The sequence below is a fragment of the Mus musculus genome, chromosome 9 (genome assembly GCF_000001635.26).
Source record: "Mus musculus strain C57BL/6J chromosome 9, GRCm38.p6 C57BL/6J".
Lineage (NCBI taxonomy): Eukaryota > Metazoa > Chordata > Mammalia > Rodentia > Muridae > Mus > Mus musculus.
This window is the reverse complement of record NC_000075.6, coordinates 78,395,777-78,423,734: the sequence shown is the minus strand read 5'-3', so window position 1 is coordinate 78,423,734 and position 27,958 is coordinate 78,395,777. Positions and strand designations below refer to the sequence as shown.

General features: G+C 40.6%; 1 protein-coding gene across 6 annotated transcripts; it reads right to left on the bottom strand.

Annotated features, from left to right (window-relative positions):
* Window positions 1-145: 145 nt before the first annotated feature.
* Window positions 146-27,958, bottom strand: Ddx43 (DEAD box helicase 43). Of its 6 annotated transcripts, NM_001191044.1 has the most exons (17): window positions 27,609-27,958; window positions 24,639-24,694; window positions 22,760-22,886; window positions 21,254-21,385; window positions 17,303-17,384; window positions 11,987-12,143; window positions 11,424-11,542; window positions 10,659-10,769; window positions 9,851-9,992; window positions 9,411-9,511; window positions 6,985-7,072; window positions 5,571-5,698; window positions 5,293-5,402; window positions 4,385-4,523; window positions 3,059-3,146; window positions 1,897-2,037; window positions 146-283 (listed from the first exon to the last, which is right to left on the bottom strand). In NM_001191044.1, the coding sequence occupies exons 1-16, from the start codon at window positions 27,853-27,855 to the stop codon at window positions 1,924-1,926; spliced, it is 1,941 nt and encodes a 646-aa protein (NP_001177973.1). In that variant the 5' UTR covers window positions 27,856-27,958; the 3' UTR covers window positions 146-283; window positions 1,897-1,923. The 6 variants fall into 6 exon arrangements, 5 of the variants coding, with proteins under 5 accessions (NP_001177973.1, XP_030099787.1, XP_006510797.1 ...); XR_379393.1 differs by lacking the exon at window positions 4,385-4,523; XM_030243927.1 differs by lacking the exon at window positions 17,303-17,384 and having other exon boundaries at window positions 27,609-27,948.

Sequence of the window (27,958 nt, the reverse complement as noted above, 5' to 3'; positions counted from 1 at the left end):
CACTCAAGGAGGGAAAGGCAGGATACATGATGCCCTGTCTTGAAAAACTCAGCCCCAAAACTTCTCTTTTAAAGTAAAAAGTATTATAGATAAAACCTTTTAGTACTACAATCTTAACTAATATCCATAAAAAATTTCAACAAGGTTAAAAACTACTGTTTTATTAAAGAAAGTATAAAACATTGAATTCTACATTTTAACACACTATTATTTTAAGAATCAGCCAAGTCTCTCCATAGTGACGTATGTTTCAACACTTCCACTTTGACTACAATCTTGAATCCTGAAAAATAAGTGGGAAAAAACGTTACTATTTACAAAATTCTTGTAGTTTTAGTTTTTCAAGGCAGGATTTCTCTGTGCGGCCCTGGCTATCCTGGAATTTGCTCTGCAGACCAGGCTGGCTTCGAATCTAAGAGATTCACCTGCCTCTGCCTCCCAAGTGCTTAAAGGCATGTACCACTATTACCCAGTTCAAAATTCTTATTTCTAAAGGTTGGTGCAATTACATAATACCAAATACACTATATCAAAAATTTTAAGTGTGCAGTTTAGTGGTGATGACTATATTCATTGTTGTTCAATTTCTTTAGCTTTCAACTTGCAAAATTCAAACTCTATATCCAAATGGTGATGCCTTCTTTGCTTACCCCTACCATCCTTGAAAGCACTATTCTGTTCCTGTGACTGTTCTTCTTTGATCGGGTCTCATGCAAGCCCAGGCTGTCTAGGACCCGATCCTGCTGCCTCCACAGGAATTTGATATTTTAGATGCCTCACATAGAGTACTTGTTCTTTTGAAACTTTTTCACTTGAAGCATGTCCTCAACATTTACTCTGGTTGCAACAGGTGACATTCCTTTTTAAAACTGACAGTCCTTCTGTTACATACGTGATGACTGTATTACCATTTTTTCTTTTTTTAAAAAAGATTTATTATATATATATGAGTACACTGCTGCTGTCTTCAGACACACTAGAAGAGGGCGTCAAATCCCATTACAGATGGCTATGAGCCACCATGTGGTTGCTGGGAATTGAACTCAGGTCCTCTGGAAGAGCAGTCAATGCTCTTAACTGCTGAGCCATCTCTCCAGCCCACACTGTCTTACCTTATTCTTACACTTTTAGTTTGCTTCTGAGAGAGCACTGCTGCTTTTTTATATGGTGCTATGAATAGAGGGTATACATTTTTGAGGTCCTGCTTCCTATTCTTTGGTATGTATACCCAGAAGTAGATTTGTGACATCATATTATTGCTAAGAGACCACTATGGTGTTTTCAAAAAAGATAAATCAATTTATACCTCTACCAACAATGAACAAGGGGTCCAATTTTTCCACAAAAATGCTTGTCAGCTATTTTTGGTAGTCATTTGATCAAATATGTAAATCAATTCTGGATTGTATAGTCTGTTATATCTAGCACTGTATAAATAAAAATATTTTTAAATAAAAGACAATTTAAGAAAAAGACCATCATCACCTGTAATGTTCCTGTACCAACATTTATACCTAGCATTTGTAACCTAGCATTCAGGAGATTAAGGCAGAAGGATGGCATGTTTGAGACCAGCCTGGGTGACATATGTCTAAAAAAGACATATTAACTAGACTTTGGTAATAGGTGAGAGAGAAAGACTTCATCATTTAGTTTTTAGGATTATGCTGATTGTAATAATATACCATCTGAGCCTAGATGTGAAGGACAGACTTCCTGGGTGTGGCAGTACATGTCTTTAATCTCAGAATTTGGGAGGAAGAAACAGGCAGACTGAAGTTTACATAGCAAGTTCCAGGACATTCAGTGATACCTAAAGAGACTCTGTCTCAAAAAACAAACAACAAAATATACAAAAAGGACAGAGATTTGAATGTCTACACCATAAAACTTTACCTGCGGCACCTAGTGCTCCACGCAACATTAGTAAAACTTCTGGGGCTTTCCTTGAGGTCTTCCCATTTTTTTTTCCATCTCTCTTTTTAGTTTATTTGCTTTGTATCTCTCAGCCATTAAGACAAGTTCCTCTGGGATATTCTGAAATTATTAAATGTATTATTAGGATTTTGTGTTCCTTTCTTTCTGTGACATGCTAAATGACCTTCAAATTATTTCAGAATCCCACAATCATAAGAAAAAAAAAAGAGGGCAGGGGTGGGGGGAGGAGAGAGAAAGGTCTTTCTCTGCTATTTAACTCCTAAATATATTTCTAAGCTACAAGGTAAGAATAACCTTAACTGTACCCATTATTCTGTTGCTCCCTGTTTCTGTTGTTTCCTCTAGCTGCCAAACATGCTTTTATTTGTGAATTTTTTTGTTTTATTTTACATGTATGACTATTTTGCCTAGGTACCATGTATGTCTAGGTACCTCCTCTACCCATAGTGTTTGCAGAGGCTGTAAGAGGGTGTCAGGTTTCCTAGAACTAGAGATGACTGTGAGCCACATGCTCATGGGAAATTGGTTCTAGATACTTGGGAACTGTGCTCTTAATTGCTGAGCCATCTCTCCAGCCCCAGCACATCTTTAAAAATGTTCATATATTTTATATTGTGTGTGTGTGCTCGGGCTCCTGGCTAGAGGACAACTCATGAAAGTTAGTTCTCTCCTGCCACACTGAGAAATTTGGGGATCAAATTGAGGTTGCCAGGCCCTATGTGTACTTGTCCTACCTGTTTAGCCATCTCTGTGGCCCTTATATATTTTTAACTACATTATAAAGCAGTAGGCTCCCACTCTATGTGTTTTCATGCATCCTTCATTTTGGCCAGTCCTCCTCCTCTCCCTCAGACCACCAACACCCCTCTCTAATGGTGCCATTCTCACGGATTCTGTCTCACCCTTGGCCCGAGAGTGCTTCCACTGCTGTCTGTTGCTCACTCCTATCACGTTAGGCTTTTCAATCCCATACTTCCACAGCTCACAATCTTTGCCATGTGACAGCCCTCATATTAGTTTACTGTTGTATGCCTTACTTGCCAAGCAGGGCCCTCAGTACCTGGCATAACATATGAATAAACATGAACGTGTATATTTCTAGTAAGTTGCATATTCTCACCTGATTTGCTCTTTCTAGAATATTAATCAATTCAGTGGCAACCCTCCAATCATTTCTTGTGATAAGGGTAATTGACATTCCAGTGCGCCTTTAAGAGGGAAAAAGTTCATGTCATCTATTTTATACCATGTTCTTATAATTCAGTTAATACAGAAAACAGAACAAAACCAAGAAACCTCAACCTTTTCACATATGTGTCACAGAGCTAGGATCACATAAACGCAATTCAGAATCCAAACAGTCATCCCTTAGCATTCAAAGGCGTTGGCTCCAGGACTTCCTGAGGACATCAAATCACAGGATGCTCAAGTCTCAAAATGGCATCACGTTTATGTATGATCCTGCATAATATACATCACTGCCTAGATAACTTATCGTACTTGTGCACATACATGCACATACATGCACACTTTATAAAAATAGATGTTATAATCTTCCATTTTGGGAACAAAGACAAGAAAAAGAATCTGTGTGTTCAGCACAGGCAGTTTTTAAAAAACATTTTTGATTTATGGCTGGTCAAGTTTGAAGACGCAGAAATTCTGAGTTCAGAAGGCTGGTATAATGTTCAGTTACTTTAAAAACAGCCCAAGAGTTCAACAGTAGGGTAAGGGTTCCCTTCTCATGCTAGTGCAAATCTGAATACTTTGTCAATAATAACAATAGTCAACTGAGCACAGTTCACTGTGGGAACACTGTGGGCTGAAAACATAAGCATAAACAAGCTGAGGTAGGAAGACCACAAGGTTCAAGGTTTGCCTGTGGGATGGGGGTGGGGGATACAAAGAGGCCCAGGGATGTGGCTTAGTGGTAGGGCACTTCCTAGTATGTGCGAGACCTTAAGTTCAATACCCAGGATTACAAAAACAAACACAAACACACATGGGGGGCTGGAGAGATGGCTGCTCTTCCAGAGGTCCTGAGTTCAATTCCTAGCAACCACATGGCAGCTTATGACCATATATAAAGGGATCCTATGCCCTCTTCTGGTGTGCAGATGTACATGCAGACAAAGTGTCCATATACATAAAATACACAAACAAATCTTTAAAAAAAGAACAAAATGTTAAAAAAAAAAAGAAAACCTACAGATACAATAAACAATCTAAAAAATGTTGAATTACAAGAAGTCAGTCACAGCAGGGTCTAGTTCATCCAGATGAAAAGGGATAAAAGAATCAGTAAGGGCCAGGAGAGAAACAGAACATTTACAAGAGAATAAAATGGTTTCTGCACAAGAACAGTCGCTGAGGTTGGGGGGGGTGGAGGTGACAGGAATCCAGAACCAGACCTGGCTTCTCTACAGGGTAGACCCAGCTGGCTTACCCTGCTCTCCCAGTGCGCCCTACTCTGTGTACATATTCTTCAATGTTCCGTGGAAAATCATAATTGTAGACATGAGTGATATCATGGACATCAAGACCTCGAGATGCCAAGTCAGTAGCAATAAGTATTCTCACTTTACCTAAAGAGTAAAGACAAACACTAAACCTGTCTGGTAATAGTGAGTCCAAGACATGTGAAAATTAATTACTCTTATTATTATCAGATGATTAGTGCTTACATGAAAATGGAAAAGAAAGAGTTTTAAACTATTGGCAAGTCACAACACAACATACCACAGTTCAGCAACGGTTCTCTCTTGACCTATCTGAACAATGTGGGAAAGAGATGTTTTGATGTGGTTTGAATGAGAATGGCCCCATACACTATGTTTAAATGCTTGGCCCCTTGTTGGTGGAACTGTTAGGGAAGGATTAGGAGGTGTGGTCTTGTTGGAGAAGGCGTGTCACAAGTTTCAAAAGCCCCCCACCACTCCCAGTGCAGATCTCTGCTTCATGAGCTCTCAGCTGTTGCTCCAATACCATGCCTGCCTGCTGCCAAGCTCCTCATGATGGTGATGGGCCCCACATAAAGCCTTCCTTTTATGAGTTGCCTTGGTCATGGTGTTTTATCACAACAATAGAGAAGTTACTAAGATATATGTCATTCAGGTAAACTAAGATACAGTCTCCATTATAAGATAATATTCTGACACTTGTTTATGTATTAGTCTTTGTGGAGTTGGCTAGTTATCTCTCAGAAGCAGATTAATAGAGCTCTAACAAATCTATTTTGGGGTTTACAAGGCAAGGTTAGACTGAGAAATGGGAGACATGAAGAGATACCATCACCCAGTCAAGCCTAGGTTCTAGACTTACTGGAAACTACAACAGACAGCAATTATAACCCACCTGTCTTAAAGTTCTCTAACGCTTTCTCTCGGTCACTCTGTTCTCTGTTGCCGTGCAGAGACTCCACTGATATGTGTCGGAGAATCAGATCACTTGATAAGTGATCAGCACTGAGGCAAAGAATAAATTTAATGATCTTAAGCACTTTTTCTAATACCAATATCAAGTAGCAAACAAATTGTCAAGTTGTCCCCATTTGAAATTAGCTACAAACAGAAACAGTCATGAGTAAATCAAGTGAATTGCTGAGGATGGCAGAAGCAGAGGGAAATACCTACACGGCTTTTCTGCTGACAAAGACAATGACTTTGTCTTTAGGTGACATATTCTCGAGGAAGGTCTGGATATGAGTTCGTTTCTCTTCTTCTGTGGTAATGATTATATTTTGTTTCACTGTACTTACAGCCTAAATAATTCAGAGATTATAATATATTAGCACCAGGCAGAAGCCCCTGCAGCTCAAACAATGCATTTATAATCAATTCATACTTTGAAAACACGAAAGTAGTGAGCATAGCATATGCTAGTCAGCATGTAAGCTCAGCCTCTGATTTCTATCATTTGTTTACCTACACTGGGTCTGGGAACACCTGAATGATTGGCAGGCATGCTGTAAGCTGGTGGCTACTACTGTAAGAACAACCATCATCTAATACCATGTTTGCATGAATTGTCTTCCTGAACCTTGGATATCAGACTTCACTGATGGATGAGAGGATAAATGAGATTCAATGCAGTGAGTACTTTGGCAATGTAATACAAATCACTGGTGTCATTTTTTAACCATAATAAAAAAAGATCTCTTTAGATTGAAATACTCCCGCTTGGGACTTGAGACTGAAGTACTTCAGATGAGGTACTCCCAGTGTTTCTCCTGAACGTTTATCACCTTACCAAGCATTATTTCATATTACTCTTAGTTTTTATGTATATGTATACAGAAGCATAAGAGTGGAGGCCCAATGTTGACAGGACCTTCCTCAATCACTCCCCACTTTATTAAGGCAGGGTCTCTCACGGAACTTAGAATTCTGTGACTTTGCCTAGTCTCAGGAGCTGGCTTGTCTGGGATCCTGACTTTATGATCGTCACATCTGCCTGTCTCCACCTTGTTTCTATGACCTGAATTCCACATATTTCAGTGGCACGTACTTTATCCACTAACCTGCCTCTCCAACCCCTATCTTCTGCTATATACTGTTAGTACCTTCTGCTATATACTGTTAGTATCTTCTGCTATGTACTGTTAGTATCTTCTGCTATATACTGTTAGTATCTTCTGCTATATACTGTTAGTATCTTCTGCTATGTACTGTTAGTATCTTCTGCTATATACTGTTAGTATCTTCTGCTATGTACTGTTAGTATCTTCTGCTATGTACTGTTAGTATCTTCTGCTATGTACTGTTAGTATCTTCTGCTATGTACTGTTAGTATCTTCTGCTATGTACTGTTAGTATCTTCTGCTATATACTGTTAGTATCTTCTGCTATATACTGTTAGTATCTTCTGCTATATACTGTTAGTAAGCTGATGAATCAACAGCACAGACATAGCAAAGTCAGCTATTCCCTCCTCGTGTTGGGGATGGCTTCGTGAATGCCACGTATGCACTCTATCACTAAAGTACACCCCACTATGTTCTTTAAGCATAATTTTAAGAAGTTTCAATAGCAATAAAAGCAAGCTTACAACTAGATCCAAAGTACCAACATAGACAATCATTGGTTCTTTCAAATAAGATTGTGCAAGACGGCGGACGGCATATGGCCAAGTAGCGCTGGAAACAAAACAAGATACACTATCATCAAAACTTTATTATAACATGTTACCAATTCTCTTTAAGCATTGTATGAATAGTGTTACTCATGAAAGATATCTTTATATTTCCAATTTGTTAAATGAGTGAAGCAAATTTACAGTTAGATTTTACTAAGAGTTGTCTGGCTACAGTTAAGCTATTGGATGCAACTTTTAACTAGGTTTACTAAAAGGTTGTTTTTCATTCACTTATTATTTTATTTATATTATCTAAAGGATAAGGACACTTATATAACTTCAAATAAAGTTTCACATATAAAAAGGTAATAAAGGCCGGGCGTGGTGGCGCACGCCTTTAATCCCAGCACTTGGGAGGCAGAGGCAGGTGGATTTCTGAGTTCGAGGCCAGCCTGGTCTACAAAGTGAGTTCCAGGACAGCCAGGGCTACACAGAGAAACCCTGTCTCGAAAAAACAAAAAACAAACAAACAAAAAAAAGGTAATAAAAGGTTAGTAATATCTCATCCTGTATAAAAGAAAAAACAAACAAACCACCAAAACCAAATAATCTCTAATGACCACATAGTGTCAGCAAGAAGAAACAAGCACTAAGGCACAGTACAATCACTTTAGGTACACTGGTCAAAAGATATAGAGATTTATATCTTTCTTCATCACACATAAAGTAATGAAATTGGTTACTTTTTGTACCTTCATATACAATGAAATATAATTTTATTTCGTGAAATGTCAGAAAACAGAAAATAAAGTTAGTAGTTTTTCTGTCATCCAAATATCCTTTTTTGTAAATTAAAAAATTTCCATTCACACACAAATGCATTTTATTTTATTAAATCCACCCTTCACTGCCCTCCTAACTCCTACTAGGATCCCCATCCCACTTCCCAACCTCACCTCTCTGTCTGTTTCTCTGTCTGTCTCTGTCTCACTCACACACACACACACACACACACACACACACACACACACACACACCCCTTCTCCTGAGTTCAATGTGTTACCACATGCATGTAGGTGTAGGGCTACACACTGAAGCATAAGCACCCTACCATGGCCCCGTTCCTGAACAAAACTTACTTTCCACTGACAACTGTTCAATCCAAGCTAGAATTCTCACTAGATCGACTGTAGGTCTTGTGTAGCAACTGCTTGTCATGTCTAGAAGACACTGTTTTACAGTCCTCCCTGACTTCTGGCTCATATATTGTTCCTGCCCCCTCTTCCGTGACATTTCATAGGCCTGGGGTGGAAATCATATACTATTCTTTAAAGAACAAGACTTAGTTTTATTACTTTAATTACATGTATAAGTGTACATGGTATATGCATATGCCTGCAGGTGCCCCTGGAAATGGAGTTACAGGTGTGAGCCATCTGCTGTGTATTCTGGGAACTGAGTCTGGGTCCTCGGCATGAGCAACAAGCACTCTTAATCCCTGAGCCATCTTTCCAGCCTCCGGGCCGTTCTTTTTTTTTTTTTTTTAAAGATTTATTTATTTATTTATTTTTAATTATATTTTATTTATTTATTCATTATACATAAGTACACTGTAGCTGCCTTCAGATACTCCAGAAGAGAGCGTCAGATCTCATTACGGGTGGTTGTAACTACCATGTGGTTGTGGGATTTGAACTCAGGACCTTCTGAAGAGCAGTCGGTGCTCTTAACCGCTGAGCCATCTCTCTTGCCCCATGCCCTATTCTTAATACTAAGACCACAATCAATCATTGTTTTCTCAGTTTTTTTTTTAAATCAGGGAAAACAATCAGATATCAAATGTTTATCTCTAAAGGTAAGTGATCATCTATTCAGCATAGATTTTTCCATGAAATGTAAACTTCATGTAAAACCTGTCACGAGTGGATCAAGCAGGTCAAAGTACTTGCTGCCAAGGCCGAGAATCTGATTCCATTTCCAGAGTCTCTTCTATTTCGGAGGAGACATACTCTTGCACATTGTCCTTTGACCTCTCCACACATGCCACAGTGTGTTTACCACAAACAAAAATAAATACAGCTGGCCATGATAGTGCATGCCTTTAATTCCAGCACTTGGAAGGCAGATCTCTGTTAGTTTGAGGCCAGCCTGGTCTACATGGAAAGTTCTAGGCTAGGCAGAACTTCAAAGTGTCTCAAAAAAAAAAAAAGTAAAATAACAAATACATCTATAATGAAGGAAAACTATAATAGTTAATGATAAAGAAGCCATTATTATAGTTACGTTTAAGAATCTCAAAATACTTTTAAGTAATGGTCTAAAATACTGTTGAGAAATCAACCTAATAGAATGGACTTCTAACTTACTTCTAGTCTGTATACATAATTAGGCATACCTACCTTGTCATAATAGTCTGCCGGTCTGGGCGTACATCTAACAAAATCTTCATTATCTGGGGTTCAAATCCCATGTCCAGCATCTTGTCTGCTTCATCTAAAACCTGTACTCAAAGCAAAGAATGTAGTCAATCTCATATCTAAGCACTTACTTCTCCCATTAAACCTATAACCACTTCAACTTCTGAGACACGCAGAATAAACTTTCTTCTTTGGGCATAAAATACAGACTGATTGGTTTGACTTGATTCCCAATTGCTACTTTGGCCACTGAGTGAGGAAAAAAATGAATGTCTAACTTTCCTACTCTTTATTATGCTAAAGGAAATGGGAAATATTCCCAGAACACAAAGCACTATAAAATAGCCATCCCACCACCCAAATTTTTCTACAGATTCAGTTCTTTTGCCTCCCAGTATTCCAAACCCTCATTCCATGATTACCAAATAGGTTACACTTTTCAGATTGACAAAGTTATTCATTTGTAGGTCATTCAATCTTCCAGGAGTTGCAATAATGATGTCTACACCTTTTGAAACATCTTGTATTTGTCCATCTCTATCACCACCACCATATACACAAACACTTAAAAAAAATCAAGAAGTTCACATTTAAGCAAAGAATATGCCATTATAATTGAAAATCACAACTAGCCTAAGCATTCTGGTTACAGGATAAGATGAAATAAGAGAATCTGGTGTTTTTAGGAGTACCTGTCCCTTTGTGGAAACTGTCCACACCACCAGGCCACAGTGTTTCTTAAAGAACTGCTCCTGCATAGTTTGGCTCTATGACATGACCACTGTACTCAGATCAGACTCTGAAGGTGTGAAACTAATGAAGATGAGAGAAGCTACGATGACCAAGGGAAAACTCAGCAAGACGCTGTCGTGCTAGTACAGCACAGCAGTGATTTTACACGTGTATTTTGTTTTCTGAGACACGTTTCCCTATGTAGCCCTGACTGCCCTGCAACTCAATCTGTAGACCAGGCTGACCTTGAACTAAGAGATCTACCTCTGCCTCTCAGGTGCATCACATGGTGATTCATTAGGATGTAGGATTTTTGTTGTTGTTCACCAATTGAAAATTAATATGTAGAGTTGGGATCATAGCTCAGTGGTTGAACACTTGGATAATATGCATAAGGCTGTGAATTTGGACCCAAGAACCACACACACACATTTTTAATTTAAATAAAGTTACTATAATCGTGAAGATGAATATAACACTTGTACAAAAATGACTTACCTTTTAAGATCACCATATGAATATTTAGAACATTCAGCTTCTACTTGAAGGGCTAATTCCCGGGTGGGCGTAAGAACTAACATGCCAGGCCCATTTCTTTGTTCTCTAGCTCTTTAAAAGGGAAACAGTAATATTATTTATGTTTGTCTTAGATGCATGGAAAGTTCTTTAAGTACAAGATTTTTAATGATGAGTGTCAAAGACAGACAAGGCATATTTATACTTTTTGGTGAAGTGTATGATTAAACGTTTCTCCTATAGACTTTGGTTTATTAATCACAATTAACATACCTAAATATATAAGCTGCTGGTATAAGTTTCTATAAATTTTTGCTAGAAAGGCATAGTTACCATAAAAATGACAAAAGCAAGAAAATAAGCCACACACACCACAAATCCACTGTCTCGTTCTTATTTGTTCATTTAACATGACTTTTTAATTAACAGTTCATTTGAAATGACATTTTCTCATTGGATATAACTATACTGGATAATTTATTCTTACAATTTTAATTAAACAGCCTGACTTAGGACAATCTAAACAATTTGACCCTAGTGTCGTTCGTTCTGTCATGGCTCTGGTGGTGACTACTGCCTATTGCTTCCTGAGAGGCCTTTATGAGTGCACTTCACCAGCATAGCTGCGTGCATACTGGCCAGGAGGCATCAGTTTGAACAATGCAAGAAATGACAGGAACTAATTATAGTTTTGGTTCTATATCTATTAAATCCCTGGTAAGAGAATGAAGCCAAAGGAATTCTTACAGTGGTTGAGAGTCTAGATGAATAAATCCAGGCATTAAATAGGACAGTGTCTTCCCTGTTCCAGTTTGTGCTACTCCAATAAGATCTATTCCTTGTAGAACTATTGGCCATGCCTGTGACTGAAAAAGAGTGATAAACACTGAAGCAAGAAGCATAACTCTCTTCTTTCTCAAAGCATAACTCTTCTCTCTCTCTCTTCGTGTCCCTCACCTCTATGGGGGGTTTTGTTTGTTTGTTTGTTTGCTTTTTGTCTTTTGGTTTTTTTGAGACAGGGTTTCTCTGTATAGCCCTGGCTGTCCTGGAACTCACTTGGTAGACCAGGCTGGCCTTGAACTCAGAAATCCGCCTGCCTCTGCCTCCCGAGTGCTGGGATTAAAGGCGTGCGCCACCACTGCCTGGCTACCTCTATGGTTTTGAACTCACTGTTAGACACTGGCTGTGCTGGCAGGATGTACTGGGCACGTGCTTTTTAGACACAGCCATTCCCCGGTGGTTTAACTTCTAAAACATATTAATTGGGGGCGAAAGTGTTCAATGAAAAATTGGAGTTAACAAAGGCATACCTGAATCGGTGTAGGTTTTTGAAAGCCTGCTCTTTTAATGTTTTCCATTACTTCTGGGTAACTTTGAAAGGCATCTTCAAATTTACATATAGGGTTGGGGATAGGACGCTTCTCACCATCTTTCAAGTCATCACATGTTATATTAAAATTTTCTTTCCTTTATAGAAAATATAAGCATTAGTGGATTTGTTCAATTTACACAAGAAAGAAAAATTATTTCTTACAATCAGTTCAGGTAATAGCTAGAAATTCATCTGCAATTGATTAAAACCAGGCTTTTAGAATTTTAAGGTGGAATAGACTAAGAAATGGAGGGCTGGACATGGTGGCACGCACTTGGAATACAGCACTTGGGAGGTGAAGACAGGAGGATTTGAGGCCAGTCTGGGATATAAGACTATCTCAAAACAAGCAAACAAATAAACATAGAGAAAGAAAAATAGGAGCCTGGTTCCCTCTTATATGAGGGTGCAGAGGGAAAGGCAAATCTCCTTCAACTATATTGGTGAATGAAGGAATGAGTATGGAAAGTGGAGCCCACATATGTGTAACATAACCCAAAACTAGAAGAACATGGTCCTAAGACTAGATATGTGACTAAGGTTTAGCATTTTCTCAGTTATCTTTCTGCTCCATCCGTCCATCCATCCATCTGCAAGTTTCATGTAGCCTTGTCTAGCCTCAAATACTACATGTAGCTTACAATAACCTTGAATTTCCTGGTTATCCTACCTCAACTTCCAGAGTGCAGACATGCACTACTATGTCCACTAGTTTTACAGCCACTATTTTTACAACAGACTTATTATTTTTAAGATTTGTATCAGGGGGGCTGGTGAGATGGCTCAGTGGGTAAGAGCACTGACTGCTCTTTCAAAGGTCCTGAGTTCAAATTCCAGCAACCACATGGTGGCTCACAACCATCTGTAATGAGATCTGACACCCTCTTCTGGTGTGTCTGAAGACAGCTACAGTGTACTTACATATAATAAATAAATAAATCTTTAAAAAAAAAGATTTGTATCAGTTCTTAAGGTTGTTATTAAGAGACTGGAGAGATGGTTCAGCACTTAGGCATACTGGTTGCTCATGCACTGGGGTTCACTTCCCAATACTCACACAGTGGCTCATAACAGTCTCTAACTCATATTTCAGATGATTCAATGCCCTCTTCTGGCTTCCTTTGGCACTGAATAAATGTAGTGTACACATATACATACAGGCTAAACACTCACAAACTCTTAAAAAAAAACTTATGGCATCAATCAGATAAGAAATGAAGAGGTTACTACAGGCTGGTGAGATGGCTCAGCGGTTAAGAGCACTGGATCTCGCTGGGTGTGGTGGCGCATGCCTTTAATCCCAGCACTTGGGAGGCAGAGGCAGGCGGATTTCTGAGTTCGAGGCCAGTGTGGTCTACAGAGTGAGTTCCAGGACAGCCAGGGAAACACAGAGAAACCCTGCCTCAAAAAGCAAAAACAAACAAACAAACAAACAAAAGGGCACTGGGTGCTCCTCCAGACGTCTTAAGTTTAATTCCCAGCAACCACGTGGTGGCTCACCACCATCTATAGGGGGATAGGATGCCCTCTTCTGATAGGCAGATATATATGCAGCAAAGCACTCGTACAATAAATAAATAAAATTTTAAAAAAAGAAATAAAAAAGAAATGAAGAGGTTAAAAATTATTCATAACAGACAGAATTCAGAAAGGCATAACTGGTCAGAATTCAGAGATCAACTGATTGAAACTGTGTCTTCTAGATATGAGAAGGGAACTGCACCCATGAAATCTCAAGATATATGGCTGCCTAAACAAGACCTGAATAGTTACACCAATTGGCATGCTACGGTTGATGGGGGTGTGTGTGAATCTCACAATGACCCACCCCCAAATGAAGAGCTATAGGCAATTAGTGTCTGTTGAGGGAAGACGAATTAGTCTTCCCCAAGGACAAAGACCCTAACTGGCTATCTAACACCAAGTAGTCAGCCCGAAAAACATACAAATGGAATCAAGCAGGCTACATAATTCATGTAACAATCATAGAACAACAATAATAAACAGAAAAAGTCCATGAATTCGAAAGGAAGTAGAAGGGACACATGACAAGTTGGAGGGAGGAAAGCAAAGGTGAAAATGATGTAAATATAGTATACATATGTGAATTAAAAAAAAAAAGCAATTCCAGTGCTGGCCAGATGGCTCACCGAGTAAAGATGTATGACAGCAGTCTAATTTTTATCCCTGAGACCACAGAGTAGGAGAGAAGTGATCCTTCGGCCTCCATATGTGTGCCATGTCATGCATGTATGTGTGCACATATATAAATAAATGTAATTAAAAAGTAATGTGTTTCAATGAAAAAAAGAAATTGTTGTATTTTAAAAAACATCTTTTTTTTTTTTAACCTTTTCAACTTCTCACTGTTTGCTGGTTAGCTAGGTTGTAGAGTACTGGCCTAGAATGCATGAAGCCCTGAGTTCACTCCTAAGCACACATACGCTGGGCAAGATAATGCACACCTATAATCTCAGCATAAAGAAGGTAGAGGCAGGAGGATAAGAAACTCAAGGTCACTTTTGGCTGCACAGTAAATGAGGCCAGCCTGGGAAGGCAGTCTCAGGAAAAAAACAATTTACAAATTATATTTACTTAATATGTATGTGTATATATATGTTAGTGGTGGGGCATACACTTGCCACAGTGCCCAGGCAGAGGTCAGAGGTCAACTTCCACCTTGTGGATCACAGGGTGTCAAACTCAGGTTTTCAGGTTTGATGGCAAGTGCTTTTAATTGTTGAGCCATCTTGCCAGCCCTAAGGAAAAAAATCCTTAATTTTCTAGTGTTGGAGACATCCTTCTCTAAACTACTATCTAATACAATAGGTACCCCTAACACGTGACAATTTAAATTTGAAATTAACATCATGAAAATTAATAATAGAGGATGCATTCTGAGAGATCAGTGGTTGGCAATCTCTCTGTTTCATAAACATGACAGTGTATTTACACAAAATTATATATAATTGCCAAATACAAACTGTCCTTTATAATTTTATGTACTTTAAATTTTTTATCTTATTATTTTATGTGTATAAATGCTTTGTCTTCCTGTGTTGAGTGCATCGCAGCCATGTCTGATACCCACAGAAGTCAGAAGAGGGAGTCGGATCCCTGGGACTGAGTTACAGATGGTTATGAGCTGACATTCAGGCATTGGGAATCAAACCTGGGTCCTTTAAAACTCTTAGAAATTAAACTCTCCAGCCCAACTTGGTCTTTAAAAAGGGATTTATTTATTTTTATGTTTCTGAGTATTTCACTTGCATGTATATAAGTGCACCTGCGCATGAAATCTCTTACGAGGCAAGACAAGAGTATCAGGCCCTCTAGAACTCGAGTTATAAACAGTTGTGAGCTGCTGTGTGGTGCTGGGACTGAACCTGGGTCCTCTGTAAGAGCAGCCAATACTTTTAACTGAACCCTCTCTCCAGTCCCTCACCCTGGACTTTTAAAAGTGTGTGTGTGTGTGTATACACGTGTATGTACCTATGTATGTGGGAGTGTAAAGGACAGAGGTCAACGGCAGATATAGCTAGATCTCTACCTTATTTTTAGAGACAGGGTCTCTGATTGTCCTGGAGCTAAATGAGGGTAGGCAGGCTCACAGCCATCAAACCCTAGTGACCTGCCTGACTTCCCTTCCCCTAATGCTCACTAAACCAGCTTGTTTATATGTGTTATTTTTGTGGCAAGCACTTTACTAACTGAACTGGAGAGATGGCTCAAGTGGGTGAGGACATTTGGTGGCAAGCCTGATGACCTGAATTTGATTCCTGGACCTACACAGTGGAAAGAGAAATGACCTGTCAAGTTTCCTGACTTCCACACATGACCTGGCAGGAGCATCATTCCTCTCCACCCACAAACACAAACACAATAAAAACAAAAAAAGATTTAAACTAGCCTACAAAGCAGCGGGTGTCACCATGACATTTTCATACATATAATTTTACTTTGTTCTTATTCATCTTTATCTGCAAAATCCTCCCCTAACACCCTGCTTCTTAATGCTGTCAATGGTCTGCAATAAAGGCAAGATATGTGAGTTTGGAAATGGACAGGCAGCTCAGGGGTTAAGAGCACTCACACTTGTGGAAGACCTGAGTTTGGATCCCAGCACCCAAAGGTCAGTACACAACCCCACAGGCACTCACACAGTACACATACACATATGCAGACACTTGTGCATATATGTAAAATAAAAATAAATATGTTTTCTATAGAAACGGATAGGACTTTGCTGTTAGTATGTGACACACAAAAAATTCCTTGTTTTTTCCTTTTCTTTTTTCTTTCTTTCTTTTTGGAGACAGGCAGGCCCTTGTACTCGAGACTGTTCTGGAGCTCACTATGTACACAAGGACGCCCTTGAGCTTCTGATCCTTGCCTTCATCTAGAGGGCTGGGATTACAGACATGTGCCATCATGCCCTGTTGTGCCTGGCTATGTGGTGCTAGGGACCAAACTCAGGGTTCTGTGTTCCATGCTAGGCAAGCACTCTACCAACTGAACTATACTCTCAGTCCTACAGTAATGTTATATCTGAGAGGACCAAAACCCGAGTGATGTACATGGCAGGTAAGCACTCTACTACTGAGATACACCCCCAGCCCTAGCTTACTTTTGTTAGAACAAATATGCTTTAAGACAATGCTTAGGAGCAGTCATCTGTTCTCATTATAGTGTTTTACAAGCTGCACATTACACGCTATACTCTGACCAGCACAGCTTCAGACGTGCCATGTTACCACACACGTGAATACATTGCACTGTGTTACAGCAGCTACAGTCGCTTCAGCATAGTAATTCCTCAGATCCATTATGTACTCTTGCGGGGTCACTATCATGGAGGCTGAGGTTGACTTTACACCCCCAGCATGTACTGTTCTTCAGCTAGAAGAGCCACAGTTAGTGTTCAGCTGCCTTATAGAATACTGAGACACAATCAGACCAGCTTCCATCACCATAACCCAATGTCGTCATTGTTTGTGACACTCTTGCTGACCTTGAACTCATGATGCTCCTGACTCTGCTCCTGAGTGCTGGGATTACAGGCATGTGCCACCATGCTCCACTACGTACCCCACAAAAATGCTCTAAAATTCATCATGCAAGATGCAGCCAAATTTTCAGCTGAGCAAACATGGAAGTTGGGTGTAGTGTTCTAACACAATCATTCAAACTCCTTGCCTAATGAGTCAACAGTCAAAACCTAAGAACACACTGAGGTAACAAAACAACTACCCACCTCCAGTTGTCTATTTGCACTTGTGACATTGAGCTTGTCGTTGCTGACTCTATGTAAAAGTTTTTCTTAATTGGAGGTAAATCTGGGACAAAGATGACAATCCAAACTTTGATAAATAATATTGTACATTTACTACCACTTATTCAAAACTACAGATATCAAAGTAGAATAATATTAAGTTCTCTATGCATACAGTTTTAGGTAGTTCTACATGTTGCCGCCCAGGCTTATGCCAGTCTAAAAGGTTTCTTTTTGGTTTTTCTTTCAACTATAGTTTTCACCCAGGAAAGAATAATTTTGTATTTTAGAAAAATATATGTATTTTGTTACTTATTATAAATGTGTGTACATCGGTGTAAATGTATATCACATGTGTAGGTGTCTGTAGTGGCCAGAAAAGGCAGTCAGATCCTCTGGAGCTGGAGTCTCAGGCAGTTCTGAGACAGCCAACGAGGGTGCTGGAACCTAAACTCAGGTTCTCTGCCAGAGTCACAGGTATTCTTAACCATTCAGCCCCCAGGAAGGAGTCTTTCACAGGAAAGGACAGGAGAGAATGATTTTTTTTCCTATGCAGGGATTCACTGTGTGTCTCTGGTTGTCCTGGAACTCACTATGTAGACCAGGCTGGCCTTAAACTAACAGAGATCCACCTGCTTCTGCCTCCTGAGTGCTGGGATTAAAGGTGTGTGCTACTATGCTCGACTGGAACACATGATTTTTTTTTCAAAAATGATTTTTTTATTAGATATTTTCTTCATTTATAGTTCAAATGCTATCCTGAAAGTCCCCTATACCCTCCCCCGCCCTGCTCCCCAACCCACCCACTCCTGCTTCCTGGCCCTGGCATTCCCCTGTAGAGGGGCATATAATCTTTGCAAGACCAAGGGCCTCTCCTCCCAATGATGGCCTACTAGGCCATCCTCTGCTACATCTGCAATTAGAGACACAAGGTTAGTTCATATTGTTGTTCCTCCTATAGGGTTGCAGACCCCTTTAGCTCCTTGAGTACTTTTTTAGCTCCTTCATTGGGGGCCCTAGAATACATGATTTTTAAAGAAGCCCAAGTAATTGCAACAAGTGAATAAAACACTTAACACTGATTTTAATTTTTCTTCAAAAGTCAATACCATTAGTTTAAGTTTAAAAATCTTTTAGATTCTTTTTTTTTGGTTTTTCGAGACAGGGTTTCTCTGTGTAGCCCTGGCTGTCCTGGAACTCACTCTGTAGACCAGGCTGTCCTGGAACTCAGAAATCCGCCTGCCTCTGCCTCCCAAGTGCTGGGATTAAAGGCGTGCGCCACCACCACCCGGCTAGATTCATTTTTATTTAGTTAGTTTTTTAGATAAAATCTCATTATGTAGCTCTGGCTGGCTTTAAACTTACAGAGATCTGCCTGCCTCTGCCTCCTGTGTGCTGGGATTAAAGGTACCTGATACTATACCAGGCTATTTTTATTATGTGTATGAGTGTAAGTCTGTCTGTGGGTATGTGAGTGCAGGCACCTGCAGGGGATAGACACTGAATCCCCTGGAGCTGGAATAACAAGTGGCTCTGAGACAGCTGACATGCGTCTTAGGAACCAAACTCCTTTTTCTGCAAGAGCAGTGCTATTCACTCTTAGCCACAAAGTCATCTCTTCAGTTCTATACCCTTAGTGTTTATTTTTGTAATGCTGATAATCAAACTTGGACCTTCACTTTCAGGAAAAGTACTCTACCAATGAGCCATAAACTCCCAGCCCCCATACTACTTTTAGGCATTAAATATAGATCCTCATTCAACTTTATGAGGTTGTCTCAGTCCTTGTGTGTGTATGTGAGTGTGGTTTATGTGTGCACATATATATGTGCATGTACAAGCCAGAGAATGGTGGTTCTTGTTGCCTCTCATTGAATTTGAAGCTCACCAACTGGGTAGACAGCGTTGGTCAATGAGCTCTTGGGATCTATTTGTTTCTATTCTCCAGGCTACGGGATTATAGGTGATCTGCATCCACCTGATAAGTGGGTGCTGGAGAAATGAACTTGGTCCTCATGCTTAGTGTGGCAAGCACAAGAGTTATGACCTTCTGCAGCCTCTGAGGTTGTAAAAGTTCATTATACCTCTTCTAAGCTTAAATCCTTCCACAGTACCTCCATAACACATCGACTCTATAACAATTTAACACGCCCATATAATGACATAGTTACCAACATTTTGATGACTTTATTACTAGTGTATTATCCTTTGTGTATATGTGAAGTGTGTGTGAGTATACACACATCTGTGTATGAGAGTATGCTCCAGCCACTGGAGGCCAGAGGACAATCAGGTATCTCCCTCTCTCCCTTTCTGCTATAATTTTTTGAGGCAGGATGTCTTGCTGAAGCTGGCAGCCAGTCCTCCTGGCTCTGTCTCCCTAGACACATGCTAAAGTTACAGGCATGCACAGGACTACATCTAGCCTTTTATATGGGGTGGGGTACTAAGAGTTAAGCCCAGGTCCTCATAGTTACACAGTAAGTACTCTTAAGCAGTGAGCCATCTCTCCAGCCTATACAAACAAACACTAAATAACAATGCAATATTGCTGCCTTATTTAAGAGTCTAAAAGTAGACACTTTATAGAGTCCCTGCTTCTTAAACTTTCTCTCTCAGAATCACTTTTCACTGATGAAATTTTTACCTGACAGAGGATACTATATAAAACTGCTATACATATCAAATATTCACTGATAATAAATCAAAGATTTACTTCAAAAAATTTTGTATACACAGAATTTTACAATTTATTAAAGATTAAAGTAAAATCGTATTGTAATGAGATAAGATATGCCTATTTTTTATTTCTTTAATTGTTTTGTTTGTTTGTTTGTTTTTTGGGACAAAGTTTCTCTGTGTAGTCCTGGCTCTCTTGGAATTTGCTCTATAGACCAGGCTGACCTTGAACTCAGAGATCCAACTGCCTCTGCCTCCCAAGTGCTGGGATAAAAGGCGTGCACAACCACTGCCCGGATTATTTTTATATGGAGAATTAAATCTAGTTCAACACCACCACAAGGGTATAGAGCACTGTTTTCAGAATTTATTTTTATATTCTAATCATCTACACCTAAGAATGCCACTTCACACAAATGTGTAGTATAAAATGATTATTTCATAAATTGTTGGGAATTCTGTCCCAATCCCAAGGTAAATTCTTTAAATGATTTTCTTTTCTGAAATTCTCCTACAACACAAATAGCAATTTTTATTTATTTTTTTCAGACAGGGTCTCACTATGTCACCCTGGCTGGCCTGGAACTTGTTATGTAGACCAGGCTGACCTTAAACTTACAAAGATCTCCTTGCCTCTGTCTTCAGGGTTCTGGGATTAAAGGTGTGTGCTATCATACCTGGCCAGTGATTTTTAGTATCAAACATTCTAGCATAATACAATTCAAAGATATACTAATTTAACAGTTCACAGTTCACCTGGTAAGGAACATGGGGAAAAAAAACAACTCTTTTTTCTGTAGTTAAAGCATTATATTTCTGGAAGGTCAAAAAATTTTGCATGTACAGTTAAAAAACAAACAAACAAAAAAAAAAACACTGCAATTCATAGCATATAGCAGTCTCAGACCTGAACAGAGGTATTTCTGGTGGCCTCTGGTGAGGTGTGTGTGGTATGACAGAATGAGTAACGCAGAGCTGACTGTGTCAAGACCTGGGCTATGGTGATGGCTGGTATCGCCACACGGTGAGCACTACCCAGAACACCTCAGATCCAGTGTGCTTTTGACTCTGAGTTAATGTCCAGTCACTTAGTGTTCAGAAATCTTGCACTCTTGCCACGTTTTCATGACCCTTGAATTTAGTTATGTGACCCTATGTGGGTCCTGACCACGGGTTAGAAGCTGGTTGCAGAGGATATGAACTGCAGTCAAGAAACGGCATCATCATGGATAAGTGTTAGGATACAGGACTGACCTGCCCACTTTTTCTTTTCCCATTTCAAAGCATCTTCTCGAATTTGATCCCAATCTATCAATGGCTGATCGTCTGTTACACTCTCACTTGTGCTGGTATCTGCTCCAACGGTAGGTTGGAATGCAATAATACCTGTTAAAAGATTTTGACAAAATTAGCTTTGAAGTAGGTCCTGAGAGCACAAAATCCCAAATGCAGTTTTTTGTGTATGTTTATTCAAAACAGGATATTAACACTTGAAATGTAAAAATCTATATTTTCAAGGTCCAGGGAGATAGTTCTATGTGTAATACAAAGCAAGCAAGAAGACCAGATGTGGATCCCCAGCCCCTATGTCCATTCCAAGTGGACCGGGTGGATGGTCTGCCTATAATCACAGAACTGGGGGGTGGACACTGTTATAGATCAGGGTTATATCTATATAATATATCTCCAGAGTAACCTGAGTAGCTAGGGTAGCCCAAACAGGGACATCTGGATCCAAGATGCTACTTAAGACAGAGGTGGAGAGCACTCAGATCTACTGCTAGCCTCTGAACACAAACTAGAGCGCGTGCGCACGCGCACACACACACACACACACACACACACACACACACACACACACACACACACGTGCACGGAGGCATAAACACACACAGGCTAATCTTTACCCTTAATGCTAAAGTGTGTGTTGAAGAGTTCTTTCATTTTAACTTACCTGTGGCTAAAAGTGAAACTAGATTTAACCATACTATCTAAATAGCCACAGATGTTATGAATGTTTTTTTTCATTTGCTTATTTACACAGTATGTGTGGTGTGTGTGCACTCACATACATGTCTCTGAATATGCTATGGGGCACATATGTCAGAGGACAACATGTAGAATATAGTTTTCTCTTTCCACTGTGTACATTCTGGGAACAGAAGTCATGTCAGTTAGTTAAGCTTCATGGCAAGCACCTTTACTGACATGTAATTTTGAAAAATGAAAGTAATATGGCCTCTTACTGAGAAAAAAAAGTGTAGGTCTAGGAAGCTAAAGCTTTGTTGGAGGGAAGGAATCAAACATGACATTTATATAACCCTGATCTATAACATGATATTTATATACTCAGGTGTGCTGACGCACACTTGTACTCTTAGCTCTCGGCAGGCTGAGGGTCCAGGGGATGAGTTTGAGGCCACCATGTCCTACTTTGGAGATTCCGTATCACGGAACAAAACAAAACTATAAAAGCACTGACAAAAAGTATCTATACATCTCTAAAGCAGGCTGGGAATGATGGGACATGCCATAAATCCCAGTACCTGGGAGGCAGAGGCAGGCAGATACTTATGAATTTGAGCCAGCTTGGTCTACATAGTGAGTCCCAGACCAGCCAAGGTTACACAGTGAGACTCTGTCTCAACAACAAGAACAACAACAACAACAACAACAAGAACAACAAGCTAAATCACTTATATGTGCAAAAATTAACATCAACAACAAACTAAAGGACTTAAGTGTGCAAAAATTACTTACCAACTCTTTGTCCTGGAATGTAATTTTGTTGTTTTTTAACAACATTATCTATCACTGTTTTTGCTTTTGTTTGCATGGCTTTATTACCAAAAATTTTGATTTCTGCCTCAGGATTTCCTTTTATTACCTAGATACAAAGGGAGAAACACAGGTGGGATCAAAGTCTCCTCACCAAGCCCCAAGAATTACTCAAGTTCAAACAGTAAGGAAGAATGCAAACACGGTCTTGCTATACTATTCCATGTCCGGTTTGAGAAGGGCCGCCCACGCCCTCATGACAATCTGTAAATTTAACTTCAGGACGCTGTGGTTGATGTAAAAATAAACCATTAATACAGGGGCTGCCCAGATAGCTCAGTAGTCAGGTTCTTGTCCCCAAGGCCTGGGAACTTGAGTTGAATCTCTGGATCCCACTGAAGATAGGAGAGAACCAACTCCCTAAGTTGTTCTCTTAACTCCACACACCCAAATATTAAATGTAGATATTAATCTGACATGTGATATTACTGTGATTTGGTGTTCCCTAGCCTGTAAAAATAGTGCTTTTGGGGGCTGCATCTTATATAATGATATAGCAGGAGTAGTAATAAACTATAGGCTATAGTTTACTGAACTTTCATTGAATTAGATAAAATTTTAAGTTAAAAGAATTCTCTGTACATGTAAACAATGATAGATCTAGGGTTTTTGTTTTTTGTTTTTGTTTTTTTTAATTTGGTTTAGGTTTTCTGAGACAGGGTTTCTCTGTGTAGCCCTGGCTGTCCTGGAACTCACTCTGGAAACTGGCCTGGTGTCAAACTCACAGCTCATAGAGATCTGCCTACCTCTGTCTCCTAAGTGCTGTGATTAAAGGCATAGCCACCACACCCCACTAGAAAATAGTATGTATTTATTCTTTGATATTTTTATACTTTTACAATATATTTTTATTTGCAATAATCTAAACTAAAATATAATTCTATAATTTCTCCTTTCCCGCTTCTTCCTTCTTTCTTTGCATTCCCTTTACTCCCTCTCAAATTCATGGCCTCTTCTTAGTTAATATCATCACAGAGCGAGAGACAGACAGAGAACGAGCCCTACTGAGGCCCTTTAGTGTTGCCTGTATGTATATGTTCTCAAGTCTGACCAATTTGGAGGAAGACTAATCTTCCCTCTTAGGAGTCATTAATTGCCTGTAGCTCTGCATCTAGGGGTGGAGTACCCCTTGAGGTTTCCTCTGCCCATGTTAGCATGTCTACTAGCTGTTGCTCAGGTTTGGTTAGATAGCTATACTGCTGAGATTTGATGGGTGTAACTTAACTGTCACTTCTGGGAGACAATCTCCCAGCAGACGTCCTGGTCCTCCGGCTCTTACAGTCTTTCTGTCCCTCTCTGGCCATCTTTACAGTGTGCCTTCATAATGTACTTTGATCACATCCATCTACCATCGCCTCCCTCCAACTCCCCCTACAAAGCTTTTTGTTGTTGTTGTTTGTATTTTAGCTTTGGTTTTAAAAGGTTTGTATTTGGTGCCCAGGGAGGCCACAAGAGGGTACCAGAGCCTCTGAAACTAAGTTAGAGATTGATTGTGGGCTGCCTTGTGGATGCTGAGAAGCAAACCTAGGTCCTCTGCAAGAGCAACAAATGCTCTTAACCACAGAGACATCTGTCCGGGCCTGAGTCAAGTCATCATTCTTAAACGGAGATTGTATTTAAAGACTTAGGTTTTACTTCCAAGAGTCACAAACACTACACCTAGAAGAGAACAATCCAGGCAAAGGCTGGTGAACGCTCCTGCAGCGTCCTGGCCGCTTCCTACAGCACAAGGTAAGCAGCAAGCCGACAGTGGACAGACAGACAGACAGATGCTGCTCAGGAAGGAACGCAGGTGACTTACCTGTATCCTAGTGTTCGTTGTATTTTGGATTTCTCTAATTTTTGACCCACCACGACCTGTTTTTAAGAATAAAAAAATACGATTATGAACTAAAAATCAATAAGAGGGGTCTATGCACTTCTCTCAAAGGACTTTGGGTGGTTCTTCCCCAAATCACTCAAGGGAAGATTTCTAGGGTGTGGTAAACACTTTCTGTCTTGGATGGGGGATGTCATCTCACACTTTTTTGAGTAGTAGGAGGTTTTTTGTTGTTGTTGTTGTTTTTAAAGACTTATTTATTTATTTATTTATTTATTTATTTATTATATGTAATTACATCATAGCTGTCTTCAGACATTCCAGAAGAGAGTGTCAGATCTCATTACAGATGGTTGTGAGCCACCATGTGGTTGCTGGGATTTGAACTCAGGACCTTCGGAAGAGCAGTCGGTGCTCTTAACCGCTGAGCCATCTCTCCAGCCCGTTGTTGTTGTTGTTTTTAACCAAGATGGAGACTAGAAGATTCTATTTCAGAACATACCAAATTGAACTGAAGACAATATGAAGGAATTAAAGTCACTTATAACAGAAACAAAATCCAGGTGTGTGTGTGTGTGTGAGTGTGTGTATCTGTAAGACTGATAGCCTAGGCTTGAACTCAGAATGCATCGCATGCTGGCTTTAAACTCAAGGCAATTCTGCTGCCTTTGCCTCCTAAGCAGTGGCAGTTCAAGCACTGGGCCACCACATCTAGCTAAATAATTCTTTTTTTTTTTTTCCCCTTTAAAGCAGAGACGGAGCCGGGTGTGGTGGCACACACCTTTAGTCCCAGCACTCGGGAGGCAGAGGCAGGCAGATTTCTGAGTTCAAGGCCAGTCTGGTCTACAGAGTGAGTTCCAGGACAGCCAGGGCTACACAGAGAAACACTGTCTCAAAAAACAAAAACAAAACAAACAAACAAACAAAAAAGCAGAGAAGGGAAGATGAAGTACAGTTGAGCAGTACAGCACTTCCCTCAGTAGCATGCCTAAGACCCCCTAGTGTGCTCCCTCCCTGACTCAGCTATTCGACATCTCTAAACAGTCTAACCCAGACTGTAAATACAAAAAGATTGCCTCTTATTTTTTCTTTAAAAAGTACTTTTTGTTGCCGTTTATTTTTAAAAACAAGCTCTCAGTATATAGTTCTAACCTGCCCAGAATGTTCTATATAGACTTAGCCTGCTACTACCTCTGGGGGTAGGGCCAGTGTTGCTAAAGGCCTGCATCACCACATCCAACTTTACTGTTTCCTTTTAAAAAGATAATCTGCAGTACTTAGAAATGAATCAAGGGTTTTATGCATGCGCTTTAGTAAGGATGTTATTTAATTGGTAGTCTGTGAACTACTGGTGTGATTGGAAAAAAAATAACAAGTGAAAACCCTAAAACTAATTCAGCATTGACATGACTGAGTACATACGGAAGGAAAAGGAGATGAAGCGTGGCCCTGATGGTGAAGACCTGCACTGTTGTGCCACACAGAAGCACTGTGCGCCAAAGCAAGAACCTGGAAGCAACTCAATCAGCATCAAGAGTATAATGGCTAACAGGAAGAGATACATAGGAAAGAACTAACGTTCTGGGAGGGGGGATGGGAGAGGGGTTTTCGGAATGGGGTAACATTTGAAATGTAAATACATAAAATAACCAATTTAAAAAAATAGAACTAATGTTCAGTCTTTAACAGGAAATTCTGTCAGACATTAAGAACCAGATGACAATTTGAGGACATTATGTCCACAGTAAGTCAATCACAAAACACTGTAAGTTCCTTGATTCTACTTGAGGATCTGAAGTAAATAACTCCAGCAGCAGCAGAGAGCGGTGATGTGGAGGCACAAGACCAAGGAGAAACGAGGAGCTGAGAGGCGGTATAGTTCTAATCACGGAAGAGCTGGGACACAATCTCCCATTACCACTAACACTGCGCTCGTTATATATGCTTACTTCTTAACTATAGAAGTAAGGTGGGGCTGAGTAGCAGATTAGGGGTAAAGATAGGCTTAACTCTTATGAAGCTCTGGGTTCAATCCTGAGTTCAAAGAAAGAAAAAGAGAGGGAAGAAGGAAGTGGGGTGGGAGAAGATGAACAGTAGAGGAAAAAATAAAGATTGTCATATTTTAACACACACTGGAATAAACCATCTAGGTTGCAAGGCTAGGGATGTAGCTCAGGATGCACCTAATTATTTGGGATGCACTGGGTTCAATACCCAGAATAAGAAACAAACAAACAAACAAACACAGTAGCATGCACAACCAACGAGTCGTGTGTATTCCAATGCCTAGACTTCACTGCTTCTTGCAGCGGGTCTAATATCTGTCGCAAACCTATTGGTTCTCTGGTGAGCTTCCCGTTCAAATACTGGGCTTCTTGTTCAGATTGGGAGGGGTGGGGAGGGCGGGGGAGCTTGGACCCTGCAAACGGAATCTTTGTCTATTCTAGTAACCAGCCTTAAAACATACGATTAAATGCCACAAAGCAGGCTTTTAGAACTAAATATATTCACTTCACGGACCCCAACCCACCCCCCAAAAAGCCCTATAACTGAAACTAAGAATTGAAGCCAACTGAGGGAAACATCTCCATCACTGTAAAATGCATCTCAGAAAAGTTGAAAATTGCGCATCTAAGACTCCCGCGTACTGCTCTCCGCAGTTACATTCACCTCAAGTTAAACCTCCTGGCAGAGACGAAGCTGCGGCTCTGACCTGACACTAAAGCACACTAGGTGTGAAAACGACCTAGAGGGTGATGGCTGCACCTCCGCACTGAGCTGCTGGCCCCTGCGGGAAACCGGAAAGACCTTTACCGCGGATGCCGCGCGAGTCTTCCAGGAGGTTCTCTCCCACACACGCCCCGGCCCGCCATAGAACTGCGCCCCCGCGCTGCTGGAGCCCCGACGCCGCCGCCCCGTCATGCAGCGAGCCTGGGCGCCGCCGGCGCTCACCTATCACCGCGCCCACCACATCGTTCTTCACCCCGAAGCAGAGCGGCGGTTCGCGGCGGCCGGCGGCCGTAGCCTCGGCGGCCCCGGCGGGCTCTCTCCAGCCGCCGCCCGCACCCCTGCTACCGACCCGGCCTCTCCGGTTCGTCTCCTCCGTCGCTGTCCGGTCGGCGCCCCGGGACCCGGTCGAGCTTCGCCGGGGAGCAACGCCCGAGGAGGAAGCGTTGGCTGCGGGTTCCCGCCTAGACATGGCTCTGAGGAGAGCCGCGCGTCGCACGTCGTTCCAGACTCAGCTGCACAGGCCGCGGCGTCGGAAAAACTCCGCTGCCGCCCGCGAGCTCGCCCGCCAGTCC

Excerpts from the sequence above, each read along its gene's own strand:
- Ddx43 (NM_001191044.1), bottom strand. The coding sequence starts at position 27,855 with ATGTCTAGGCGGGAACCCGCAGCCAACGCTTCCTCCTCGGGCGTTGCT. Across the intron at positions 22,887-24,638 it reads CAACGAACACTAGGATACAG|GTAATAAAAGGAAATCCTGA; the intron begins GTAAGTCACCTG and ends CTTTGTATCTAG. Across the intron at positions 5,403-5,570 it reads TTTGTCAGCAGAAAAGCCGT|TGCTGATCACTTATCAAGTG; the intron begins GTAGGTATTTCC and ends TCTTTGCCTCAG.